Consider the following 13827-nt stretch of genomic DNA (forward strand, 5'->3'; position numbering starts at 1 on the left):
AACTTCTACTTCTGTAGATATAAGCTCAGAATTGCCACAGATTGGAAATACACAGATGGACAAGTGTTCTAGTATAGCTAATTTGCTGTAGAACCCAATTCTAGCTTATTTTTCAGTAGCAATTTTATATAAACATGCTTGTTGAAGCATTAAAAACATATTTTATACTTTTAAGAATAAAAAAAAATATTGTTTTGCAACTCTCATGATTTTTATTTCTAAGAAACAGCCAGACTAATAATTGGTTGATACTGTTATTGGTACAAACCAGTGCATGATAATGAGCTAATGTTCATGTACTTATGTCCATATACATGAATTCTTGCAGGCTGGTGAATTCTCTTCCATTCCTCAGCTTCCGTGGTATGCTTTGTTTCTTCTCTTATTTGAAAAACTGTCCTGTGTGATGATAGTCATCAGACTAATTAAAACTGGCTGAGTTCAATATATGTAATTGTGATTAATTCTCCATGTGGTTTCGTAAGTTCTAGTTGTTAGCACTGCAAATGTTTGGTTGGAAACTTTTTTTCAGAAAATTTAATTCTTAAGTTTTAATCAGCACTTTTTCTCACAAATAATTTGATCTTTGTTCTTGCCAGTAGTACATTTATATATAGAGAGAACATACATACAAAGAAATAATTAAATTTTCCATTTTATAGCTCTAGCATCTAGTTAATGGTTGGGATCCCATTGTGCTTTTGTCCACTTGGCCTAGTTGTACTAGGAGCTGTGTTGTCACCAAAGAAACAAACAAAATATGTAATGTCTAGCTAAAAGAATTAAGAATTCACTTGGAAAACTTTTTTTTTTGTAATTATTTCTTTTCTATAAATATCAGCTTAGACACCTGCCTTTGCTCATTTGAATAACTCCCTGCTGTTGGCTCTGTTGACTAGGATTATGCTTCAATTGCATGTACACAGATGCCTTCAGCCATTCCAGGCTGTGTCCCTTGGTCTCCAGCTGCTGCTCCAGAAGGTCTTCTGCAAATTCTCTATCACATCTCTCCACCCATGTAGTGCCCAGGTACTCTAGGCCATCTCAAATGGCACTAGATAACCATGTCCAGAAAATTGAATCAAACCTCTAACATGCAAATTACTACTAAGGACCTTAGACACCTTACTTGCAGAAAAACACCTGAAGTTTTTTGACATCTACACTGAGGTGTATGAATCTGGAGCCAAAAGCCACCCCAAAACCTGGGTAAGCTTGTTCAAATGAGCTTTATCTGATCACAGTATGCCATGTTACTTAAATCAATCCTTTTATTTATTCTCAATTGTTCGTTAAACCACTTGATAGTAAGCTATCTAGTGTTTCACATAGTCTGTTCTGGAAAGACAGAATTTCAGCTTATGAAGAAGAATGTTATTTCAGTCTACTGTTATGACTGAAGAAAATGGCCTAATATGTCATAACTATTAGTATCCACCCTTGCCAAGGGAGAAGGGTCTAGAAATGCACATGAGGGTAAGGTAAAGGATAAAATTATTTGCAAATTGTCTGAAAAATTATTTGTAATGTCTCGTAGACAGGGTTATACCAATAACCTTCAAAGGAATACAATGAAACAGATGAACAGAAAAGAACAGTGAAATGAAAAATCCAGGGAGATCCATGGCTCTAAAGAACAGATATTGAAGATGCTCATTCTATAGCTTTAGAAATATTTTAAATGAAATTTTGCTGGTGATGGGTTTTTTTTCCTGAAATTTATATGTTTCTGTTTCATTATTATTATCATCTATTTCTGCTTGCAGCTATGCTGTCTTCATGGATGGGTGAAACAGGCAAAGAACATTAGTCTCTAAACATTAATCATAGATAATGTGACTTTGTTCTGTTATTTCAACTACCTAGACAGAAAGAAGAGCACAAGCTATTATTCTGGGGTTTAATTTTGCTCTCATTTATTATCTTAGAAATGCCTGACTCATTTACTTAATTTTCTGAGGATGATTTAAATCTACAGTGAGATGTTAGCAAGACATGCATTTTTTTAAAGCAAAAAATACATAAATATTTTTTACATCAAGTTGATAGTGTGCATAACTGTGCTAGAAGGGCTTGCACCAAGGGACAAGATCCAAGCTTTTGTTCCTGTATTCACTTGGAACCATTAATAACTGGAAAGAAAAATAATCGCTTATCACAGAACTTATGTGAGAACCTGAGTTGAGGGGTTTTAGCTGTAAAATGCACCCCCAGATATAAAGAAAGATTTTTTTTTATAGCAGAGAAGACTTTGTCTTTAATAATGTAACAAATTCGGAAAAGGAAATTTGTTGAAGGACAATTAGATTTAGGAGCTGTATCTGTATTGCTAAATAAAAAGAGGATCAAGAATGAGAGCACACACTGCTTCATGTCCCAGTGCTTACAATTAGCCTCTTTAATAAGTGATTTACCTTTAGGAGAACTGGTTGGAATAATCTAAACCAGAAGTAAATTACAAAGATTGAGAAATGTTGACGTTTGGTATCTATTGCTCTAGCTCATTCCCTGGTTCTCTTTTATTCAGCACTGTAGACATCCCCAAAAGTTGTATCTATTGTATTAAATAAAATTAGTCAGGGACTGCAAGTGTCCCACTTCCCAGAGCAGAATAACTATATCCAAGCTGCCTGTTGGGAACAGTCCCTAGACTATGCTAAGGCTCAAATTGGGGTCAAGCATATTTGTGGAGAGTGCTGGTAGGATCAGTTCAAATCTGTGATAACCAGGAAGAATGCTAATGATGGAACAAAACGGACAGTGTATCCTTGTGCTTGGGCTCACAGCCTGGCTTTGTTGAACTATACCTTTAGTGAGAATTATTAGTCATTTCTACCTAATTCAGTAGTTAGCTTTCTGTGAAAGTTTTGTTTGCTTACTGAAAGGTTTTGAATGCTACATAAATAACTACTGAGAAGAAATGCCTGGATTTTGAAGTAGTAGTATAATAAGCTGGAGTAATTCCTATTTCTACTATTCAAGCAGCAACTGTTTTGATCATGAGGTAGTAAAGGTATATCAAGAAAGCACAAAGGGTAGGTTAGAGCTGTGTGGTGCAGTGCTGGCTCGCAGCCACCTTACTGATTCTTGCTCGTGTTCAGTAAGCAGAATGAATGTCTGTTTCTTTCTGTGTTCTGATGAGTTGGCTTAGACTGGAGAGAAATGTTGTGTTACTTCCATCAGAATTTCAGGCTGCTGTTTGGTTGGTGATTTTATGGAGTTGAATGAGTCTGCAGGCTTGAAACGTAGAGTTTTAGCCCGGGATTTTTGGCAGAAAACAGTGGGTTTGACATAGCAGTGTATGCATTGTTCTGCATCATCTCAGGGATGTAAATGCTATAGCTGATTAGAAATCTCATTCTGTCTTTGAAAATTTCATTGAAAAAGCAAAAAATAAGAAAGGAGCTGATGTACTTCACCCAAAGCTACAGCTTTTTATTTAAAAAAACCCACAGGTCACTATCATGAGGGACCGTAAGAGTTGTAATACTACTTATCTAAATACCAGTCTCCAATATAAGCTGGACTTCTAATTCAGAATGCACATTTTTGTTAAGGATCTTTTGCATTATTCGAAATGAAACGCTGCAGTAGATTCTGGCCTACAGAGGTATGAGTATTTTTTTAATGAGATCACTAAAGAGAAATGCTGTATTTTAAAATATTCAGGTATGTAATGCTAAGCAGAGGAATAAACTTTAGCATCCTTTATTTCTCTCATTTGAAAGAGTTCAAAATAGTCATACTTTTGGAAATAACTCTTCTAAGTTTGATTTGATTAGGTAAATTGGATTCACTGCTGGGCTCCTTTGGGATTCCCTCCACAAGTACTTATGATATGCAAATAAATGAAAGAGAGGAAATATTATGACTAAGCTTAGTTAGTGCATTGACTGTAACAGAGTATCATCAATATATATTTATTAAAAAAAAATTCATAGAAAATCAATGTTACCCCTGAAGGTATATGATGCGTAAGATAAGTAAATAGGATACTAGATTTTTTTTGAAAGAGAACCAATATCACATCAGTTTCAATGGTGTAAACATAAGTTCCCTTACCTGTCAGTGTTCATCTCTCATGAGAGATGAAATCACTTGTAACTTCCTGCAAACACAGGAAAGTAAAAAAGAATCCAGCCTTCTCATTTAAACCAGATTTACTTACGTGAATTCATAGATTTTTGAGAGCCAGAAGGGATCATTTTTGTTATTTAGTCTAACCTCCTGCATACCCTGTCCTTGAACCTCTGAATTAATTCATGCTTTAAGACCAAAAACTTTGATCCAGAACATATATATATATATATACACACACATATTTCTTAAGAACCTGACCAGACCTGTTAATAAATTATTTTGATATAGAACAACCTTTGTGTTTTTTTAAATGTATGATATTGATAATATCATATTTATATGTTTGATTCACTTTGAATGTGTAAATAAAAGTTTTTTATTAACTTATTATTTTCATATGCTTTGGCCTGATACACAAATCCATCAAATCTGTGTTTGCCATGTAGCCACTTACAAGGCTGGTTAAATAAATTCCAGACGTGGGGGGTTTTTTGGTGCACTGAAGGATGAGCTCCTTGGTTAAGAACAGAAGTATTTTTTTGTTCCATTTTAACCACTGTAATAGAACTCACTTCTGTGCCATCCTTTCTGAACAGAAGAAACAAGAATTGGATTTATGAGTAATATAACATCCCTAATCTGACTTAGTATTCCTATTTCTGTCCCCAAAGATATCCCATTAAAATCTTTGGCTAGAACACTACTCTTGATAATTCATAGTCTGCTGGCTATCCAGGACACCCACAATTATTTTACAGAACAGAATATTTTCTCTTCAAATATGCATGTAATATAATATTTAGACTTGCAAATTTACATTTGTCTGTATTTTATTATAGTATGTGTTTAAAAATTCATTCAGTTGCCTGGCTTACCAGATGAGGTATTTTCTTAGACAGTTTGTCGCTTCTCTTTGTTATTTAGTAGTTCTCCATTTCTTGTAGCAGTGAAAGGTTTATCATTACAGTTTTGTGTTTTATACTGCTTCCCAGGTAACTGATAAAAATCTTAAATAATCTCAAAAAATTACCAGACCCTATAGAACTGTATAACAACCATACATTCTTAGTGATAATTTTCCTAATTATGCTTACACTCTCAGATTTGTCAGGAAGCTTCAAATACCCTTATAGATGCCTCTGTAGCTGCTGTAAGCAGTTCGTTTTCTTACTGAAATGTTATATAGTACCAAGTCATATATTTACATAACCCTGTAAGTACTTTATTACAACAATATAACTTCTGTCATACAAACCTGCATTTTCATTCTAAAAGATGAAATTTCACAAAATTTATTAATGGTACTTTTTGCTATTATAACTTTTTTCAGAATTGCTGTTTATGTCAAAGAAAGTGTTCCACTAAGCCATCAGTGAAAATCCCAAGGGGCTTTTAGGCAATTGGGCAGTGAAAGATCTAAGCTGGAGGCCCAGCCTCCCAAAGATACATAGGCAAGGTGTGAAGCTGAAGATTCCCAAGGACCTTTCAGTTGACTTGCACATGAATCGTTCACCTGTGCATATGTACCACAGTAGTGGTAAGAAAACACAAATTTTCTGTGAAAATAAAATGCCACCAGCAGAGGACATGTTTTTGATATCAAAATCTTAGTTTAATGAACTTTCACCAAAATTAAGAGAAAGATCCAGCAAATCTAGCCTGGAATATTGGTGTGCCTACTGCAGTCTCACAACACTGGTGACCTAACCCTTGCCATAACTCAGTCAAGCTAACATGGTTGCCAGTAATATTTACTGCTATTTTCATTGAAATAGAAAGACAGTGATGCATTATTAAACTCACAGTATTTTTCTTTTTTAAAGACAGAAATTTGATAGAATGGAAAACCTTTTTGGACACCTAAAAGAAAAAGAGATTATTTTAGCCTGCCATATAAAGGGAAGAACATTTATTGTAGTAGTTTTTTTGGGGACACAGTATACAGCTAGTAATCTTGCTTATTGAGCTGGAAGACCCAGCAAGTGTATGCAACAAAATTCCCCAGTTATAACCTATGTTTCTTTTCCTCTTAAATAATAGCTTTATAAAAATTATGGCACAACAGAATAATAATTTTAAATGCCTTTTATCTTTATTTCTAAAGTGAATCAACTAGCTTTGAAGAAGTACATGGATTATATAAATTTAATAAAGAATTTATATTCAATCTAAGCCATGCTTAGTAGCGAACCAGCAGTGGGATTTGTGAACTTATATGGAGACAACATTTCTTCTTGTACAATTAAGGAGACTGAAGAGAATAACAAAACCCAAATTACAAAGGAGCTTGTTCATTCCTTAACCTCTACTCTTTCAAGTACAGCAAAAAGTTTGGAAAAAGTTGAAGAACAATTTTTCAATGTTGAACCTACATTTAAAGCAATTTAGTGGGATTGCCTGAGTTTTCAGATTTCTAGTCATAAGTCAATAATGCACAGTAAGCAGAAAGGGTAAAAAAAAGAGGAAGGAGAACTTTGGACTGAAATTTAGAGAAGGAGAAAAATATAAAGACCTTATTAAGCCAATATATTTTTAAAACTGAGACACAGATACAGAATGTGAAGGGCTATGCATGTTCTCAGGCTGAAAAAATGTGTGTGTGTGTGTATATATATATATATATACACACTATACTATGGAAACTTTAGCAGCAACTCGTGTTTGAAAAAATGTCTTGCTGGAGGTTCATTCCCACATTTATGCCACAGAGCTCAGGGATAAAGAGTACCCTATCATACAGCTGGCTTTGGAGTTGTGTCATGATTTGAATTGCGCCAAAAAAATAAGAAAGTGTCCTGTTTAACTAAATGTACTTCATTAGACTGTCTGTGGTTTTTTCCCCATAAATACTATGTTGGCAGAAGTATGGCATGAATCACACAATGAGCAGGAGCAGGGCAGCTATACAAAAGAACTTTTTTTCTCTTAGCTAGGTAGTTTGTCTTTCAGGTAACATATAACTGTCTAATAAAACTTTTGAATCAAAAGTGCTGCATAAATTGGTTCTGCTGATTCAGTGGTGAATGGCATTCTCCTGTTCTTATACAGTGTTGCTAGTGGCTTTTATAAAGCTCCTGAGATTTATCTGAGTGATGGCTTTGTAGTAGTGATTAAAATATTTTTTTCTGGGCACTGTACAGCACTTAACAGATCAAATAGTCCAGGAAGTGACTCCATACTCTGTAAATGAACTGAGTATATTGTCCAAAAAATAAGAACCCAGTATCTTGCTTGAACAACACATTTTTGAAGTTATAAAACAATTAAGTCTGTTTCAGACTAATTAGTAGCTACTTTCAGGAGAAAAAACATCTGATTATTAAATTATAGAATCTGAGCCAGCAGAGTTTTGGCCAGTGTAAAGAAGTCTTGCTAGAATGAAGCAAGTGCAATGCACACGCCTGTACCAGCTGATATTTTGGACTAGATAAAGTTATAAGAATTCTTAACATTTCTAAGAACCTGTTTCGTTAGAGATTATGAAGTTTATATATATCTGACATGTAAACTGAACTGAATCTGGATGGGGCAGATGGCACATTGTGTATGTATGTCCTACCACTTAGTATTTAAAAAGCTGGATGACAGCATTTGTACATTTGATAAATGAGAGGGATTAACATTATTCAGGTGATTGCTCAGCTCTGCTCAACAGAACAGAGAAATGAGTTAAACTTTCAGAACTCTACCTGTTGTCTTGTAGACCATGCTGGCATCATTGGCCATGTCTATAGTGATAAATAAAAAGGAGCCAGAGAACAAGCTTCTGTACTGGACCAAAATCACCTACACTGCATAGGCCAGTATCAGCTATCCCTTTGCTTTGTTTTAGGTCACCCTTATTAGTTCTCCCAGAACAATGCCTGGATGTGATTTGGGAAATAGTTCTCTCCAGGCTAGCACTGGCTCCAACTGTAGTAGCTGGGTCTGCTGCTCCCTCGTCAGAAATTTGATATGGTCCCAACAAATTTTTTTCCTTCAGCTTCTACCAGATGCCCATATGACACATCCAGAGCACATGACAAGTATGTTTTGGATTCACCAATCTAGAGCTGCAGCACAGCTCTCATACTATTCAAGATATTTTAAACTGAAAAATTCACACAAGAAAATAATTGTATCTTAAGGCCCTGTGGACACCACAGGGGTCTTGAAAAGATCCAGGGCCAGTTGCTATGTAGCATGGATTCTGTCTGTCTGCTCTAAAGGGGATTAGCCTGAGGGAGTGAGGACACGAGCCAGCAATGTGCGCTCGCAGCCCAGAAAGCCAACTGTATCCTGGGCTGCACAAAAGAAGTGTGACCAGCGGGTTGAGGGAGGTGATTCTGCCCCTCTGCTCCCCTCTTGTGAGACCCCACCTGCAGTACTGCGTTCAGCTCTGGGGTCCGCAGGATGGGAGAGACATGGACCTGTTGGAGCGCATCTAGAGGAGGGCCACCAAAACGATCAGAGGGCTGGAGCACCTCTCCTGTGAGGGCAGGCTGAGAGAGTTGGGGTTGTTCAGCCTGGAGAAGAGAAGGCTCCGGGGAGACCTCATGCAGCCTTTCAGTACTTAAAAGGGGCTTATAAGAAAGATGGGGACAGACTATAGTAGGGCCTATTGCAAAAGGACAAGGGGTAAAGGTTTTAAACTGACGGAGGGTAGATTCAGACTAGATATAAGGAAGAAATTTTTTTACAATGAGAGTGGTGAAATGCTGGAAAAGGTTTCCCAGAGAGGCTGTAGATGCCCCATCCCTGGAAACATTGAAGGTCAGGTTGGACAGGGCTCTGAGCAACCTGATCTAGTTGAAGATGTCCCTGCCCATGGCGGGGGAGGGTTGGACTAGATGACCTTTAAAGGTCCCTTCCAACCCAAACTATTCTATGATTCTATGTCCCTATCCTTTCCACCTGGCCTCTGGGCCAGGAATTGGTGCCTGATCTTTCTTTATGTAGCAATAAAGACACAGACATTTTATATTTTTTTTAAATTAAAAATGAAGTATACATCTCCAGATACCACTCTTTTAAAGATAATTGCTAGACAAACATAAATGAAATTTTTGGTACTCACTGAAGTTCTCCATCTGTACTGCTAACTTGCATACCATATATTGTCTTCAGCTGTTGCAGGGCAAATCAATTCCTAAATATGATAAATAGGATCTCCAACAAACAGGCAGTGGTGGAGTTGTAGATGAACATATCAGTGGAGATGGTGATGATGAAGTTGGTTGTGAAGGATCAGGAAGTGGAGAAGTCAAAAGAGTCCTGAAAATTACAGACTGTAAGTCTACGATTCTGTTTCCTTCATGCATTTAAATAGTGAATTGGCATATTTTTCACTAATACATACCACTGAATTATCTTGAAAAAAGTATGGAAAAGTTGTCTGTACAATATTTCCAAGATTTACAGGAATAGGACTACAATTACAGGATTTCTATGAGCATGGTTGAATATGAGTATCAGTTTCATCGTAACACATTAACACGTATTTGGCATAATGTAGACTGACCTCAACACAATATTTTAGTTAAATGAAAGGTGTTACAATGACATGTCCCTGTGAGTTAGTACTTTAACATAAAAGATTTGGCAGTTAAGCAGAGAAATTGTTCTAATTTTTCATGGAACTGTGGTGACATAAAAGGTTTAGTTGTGGTAGCTGAATTTCATAGACAACTGTTGGAACCAATGTACTGTAGCACTCAGCATCAATGCCATTATTACTTCTTGCACATCTTTCTGCTTTTGTTACAGTTTTGGGTTTTGGGGGTTTTATTTGTTTGGGGTTTCATTTGTCTTTTCTGAAACACATTTGTATCAATTTTCTTCAAAAAATCATTTGTTTGTGCACTTCAGTGGCATGGAACTGGAAGCATGAGCAATAGTATTGAAACACAAGTAAGGTAACTACTTCTCTGAATCAGGACATTATTCTGCATCTCTTATTTCTCTTCCCAGTGTAGAAATATAGGCAGAAATGATGGGGATAGATGCCTGGTATGATCCAAATTACATTTCTGCGTTTTGCATTTTTGTTTTTCTGCTTTTTGCATTATTCTGCATTTTGCATTGCAAAATTCAGTACTAATAGGTTGGAAGTCAAGGTTTGTGTCAGTTGCTGAATTTACCTATATTTACTGAATTTGAGTGTGCTCCATGTTTCCAAGCTTAAGTGAGAACCCCAGGTCCTTCTTGACTTGACAGTGAAAAGGCAATTTAGAAATGTGGCCATACAGAAACTGTAGTATATGCTTGCACGGTTCTGATTTGAACAACTGGAGAAATGACACTGAGCATTCTGGGACATGCCTTAACAGGTCAGTTTGGAATCAGCCTAAGATGCTGTTGCACTGCTACCTAGTCTATACATTTTCAAGTCCTGCTATAGCTTCTCTAGATGGGATTTTAAAAGATCTGCAAAAATGTTTGGAAACTTACTTCCTGAGAGTGCCTTTCAAGATTTAACTTTGAAAAAAAGAAGTTAGAGATCAAATATTTAAAAACAGATGTACTTTGGAATACTGGATATATTATATCTATTTGATAATGACATTCTATGGTATCAAAAGACTGTAAAATAGTCTTAAAATATGACTAGGGCTATTAAGAAAGTATTAAATGACAAAAGAATTGCAAGAATAGTACATTTTCTTTCGCCCTCGTCTAGTGCATTAGAATTTTCTTCATATTGATATATTTAGTGTAATCTTTTCAAAATGTTAAAAATATAATTAGCCTTCATATTCTCTTTATACTACATGTAATATAAATCTCTAGAATTATAAACTATGTATTAGGCATACTGAAGTTTGCATGTAGTGCTGTTTCATTTGAACTTTTTCTAAGATATTATAGAACAAAAATATGAGTCCATACTGTTCAATATTAAGACTTGTGCATATATATTGAGTTATTAGTACCTTCAATGAGACATTGTGATTTTACGGATTTATACTGGCATGCATTTATTATTTGGAATGCACCTTAAAATGTATCTTGAATGTATACCAGAAGGAGTCCTAGAAAACACTACTTTGTTCTGGGGTATCATACATGCTTACTGACGTGGACTTTCTGTCCAGTAGAACTGTAGTAGCACAGTATTTTATTGCTATTAACTTTCAGTTTGTGAAAAACAGTAAGAGAACCATAAAGACAGAAGGTAGAAATAAGGTGGGGCAAAGAAAATGTAAATGTGGGTCATAATCCTCTTTATAGTACAGAGAAATAATCTTCCATCTATATTGATAAATGGGTGACAAACATATAAAAACCACAAATGACACCAGGATTGAACTGAAGCACCAAATAGTTTGAATGTGAGTATGAACTCAACCTTTACTGTTGCAGTTTTAAACACATACTTGTTACAGTCATTTTGTCTAAGAAGAACTTTTAAGTAAAAAAGCACTTTCAAGAAGTTTTACTAAGCTCTAGAAACCAGATACTTACTTTCTTGTCATAGGTAAGCATTGTTATAGGACTTTACAATGCATTTATGATTTTTGAAGCTCAAAAAAGAATTATGACTTATACAATGGGTAAGTTACTTAATAATTATTTCCTTTTAATGTGTCACATTAAAATGGGTGAAAAAAGATTATTTATGGGGCTTAGTAACACACACATTTTAACTGTATCCATTATGCACACGATTAATTCATTTTACTTTATACTTTTTTGATACATGGAGACATACAGACAGTATTATTTTTTCCTCACCAAAGAAGTTTTTTACAGTCTTTTTCTTCTGGGCAACTTTACGTACTCTCATAATCAGCCAGGAAAGAAAGGGGGATTACTACCTATTTTGTACTATAATAGAGTCTGGAAGTCCTAGCCAAAGTCCAGGCTCCTTTTTGTTAGCTATTCCAGACATTTTTACCAAGGAAATGATCCTGTCTGTGACAAATTCATAATCTTAATAAGCTAATAAAGTATGATACAGAAGTAGCCCTTTTAAGTACATTGCTTTGTGTAAAAATAAAGTGTAAAGACACATCCACCTTTTTTTTGACACCATGTCATTGCCTTCTGAACATGTGTATGATCCCCAGACCTGGAAGAAGCAGAGGGGAAGGGAGGAGATATGTTTCTGCCTAGACAAACCTCTAGCAATTTTATGTGAACACATAGCCTCTGAAGTCAAAGATGACTTATTTCTGAACTCAGAGCTACAGATGTGAGAATTGTTTTCATTTAGTGTTGGAGACTGACAAATGTGTGGTGACAGGGTTTAGGCTTTGGAAGGCCAATGAAGAGATTTGGTATTTATGACACAGAAGTGATAGCCCTAGCATTACACTAGTGCTTAAAATATATTGTATTTTGAAAAATTCTGGGTTTCATATCAAACAGTCAATCCTTACATTACATTCAGTGTTTCAAAGCCCTACAATTGCGCTGACTGCTTTGGTCTTCATAAGTACTTTTAAAATATAGCAAATTGGTGCAGTTATTTGAAGGAATGGTACTAGAAAGGGTAGTGTACTTTAAATGTATAAAATAAACAGTAGTATAAAGTCTTGACACTTCATTTGCTAGTTTTATTCTGCTCTAACCCAGGAGCTCCCACAGGACTATTTCATGCGTCACAATGAATTACCTCCTCAAAAAACCCTGCAGAATGGAAGAGGTAGTAACAACAAATACTTATCACCTATATATTGATTTGAATCTGTTTTCAAATAGCTCTGTGAGGAAGGGCTAATCCTGATATCACTCCTCTGAGCCACTCAATACCATCTATCAAAATTCTCATAAGATTTTTAACAAGACCAACAATTTTCTGAAAAGTGGTCTGCCACTGCTTTGTCTTTCCTTTCTCATTTTAACATGCAATGCAGGCATTTCTTTACTACAGCCAGAGATCTCCTAGTTCAGGGCTCGTATATGTAGAAATATCAGGGATGTCTTTGTGCTTGAGGTATATACAGGCAAACCTTGTCTCTCACTTGCTAGATTTTTATCTCACCTGATATTCATCCTGTCTGAGGAAAAAAGTCTCCAAAATATTTTATTGCTAGGACTACTTAATCTGTAGATTATTATTTTCTTGTTCAGACTCTGCAATAGAGGTAATATAACTTGGAAGAGGCTTTATGTTGTGATCTCCCTATAAAAAGAGGGTACTATGATTCAAATAAACCAGTCTGTGTCTCTTATCTGATGTTATACTGCATTCTCAGGTCTCAAACATCCTTTCTCCTCTTTCTGCTCCTTCACCCACTTCAGTAGAGTTGCTTTTTTCTTTTTTAAAAATCTGATTCTGATGGCATCTTCTGTGACCAAAACTACTTCAAGCTGGCAATAAAATCTGTTATGATGTTTGCCATCTGTTATATTGTTTTAAACTCTCATCTGCATTCTGTGTTACCTCAGTAAAGGAAGAGATCCTTTATGTCGAAGTAGGATTTCAGGCTTTATTTTGTTTACACGCAACACTGTTCTTCCTAATCCCCCATTGTTAATGTAAAGTGTTCTTATTCAGGTGTCTTTGGAAGGGCTACATGTCTTCACCGTTTATAAGTTCACTCAGTTCAGAACATCTCAATTCTATTAAAAATGAATTAAAAAAATAGTTCTTGCTGTGAACCCCAAACTTGGTCTAAAAATTGCACTAACTTTTAATACTTGCTTTTATACTCAGATTTTATATTGTGTTTTGTGGAATGGGTAGGATTAATCATTTCTTGTTTAGCTAGAAGAACTGACATTTAATGATGGTGCTTGATATATTTTAATGGAATCGAATGC

At 35.6% G+C, this 13827-nt stretch overlaps 1 protein-coding gene across 1 annotated transcript in view; it reads left to right on the forward strand.

Moving 5' to 3' along the window:
• The window catches only part of GPC5 (glypican 5), a 713875-nt gene that overhangs the window by 378687 nt on the left and 321361 nt on the right, over nucleotides 1-13827 (forward strand). The window contains 1 exon segment of the mRNA XM_010581507.1: nucleotides 9187-9349. Coding sequence (XP_010579809.1) covers nucleotides 9187-9349 — 163 coding nt within the window.

This window comes from Haliaeetus leucocephalus, unplaced genomic scaffold (assembly GCF_000737465.1).
Source record: "Haliaeetus leucocephalus isolate CR32 unplaced genomic scaffold, Haliaeetus_leucocephalus-4.0 Scaffold784, whole genome shotgun sequence".
NCBI lineage: Eukaryota > Metazoa > Chordata > Aves > Accipitriformes > Accipitridae > Haliaeetus > Haliaeetus leucocephalus.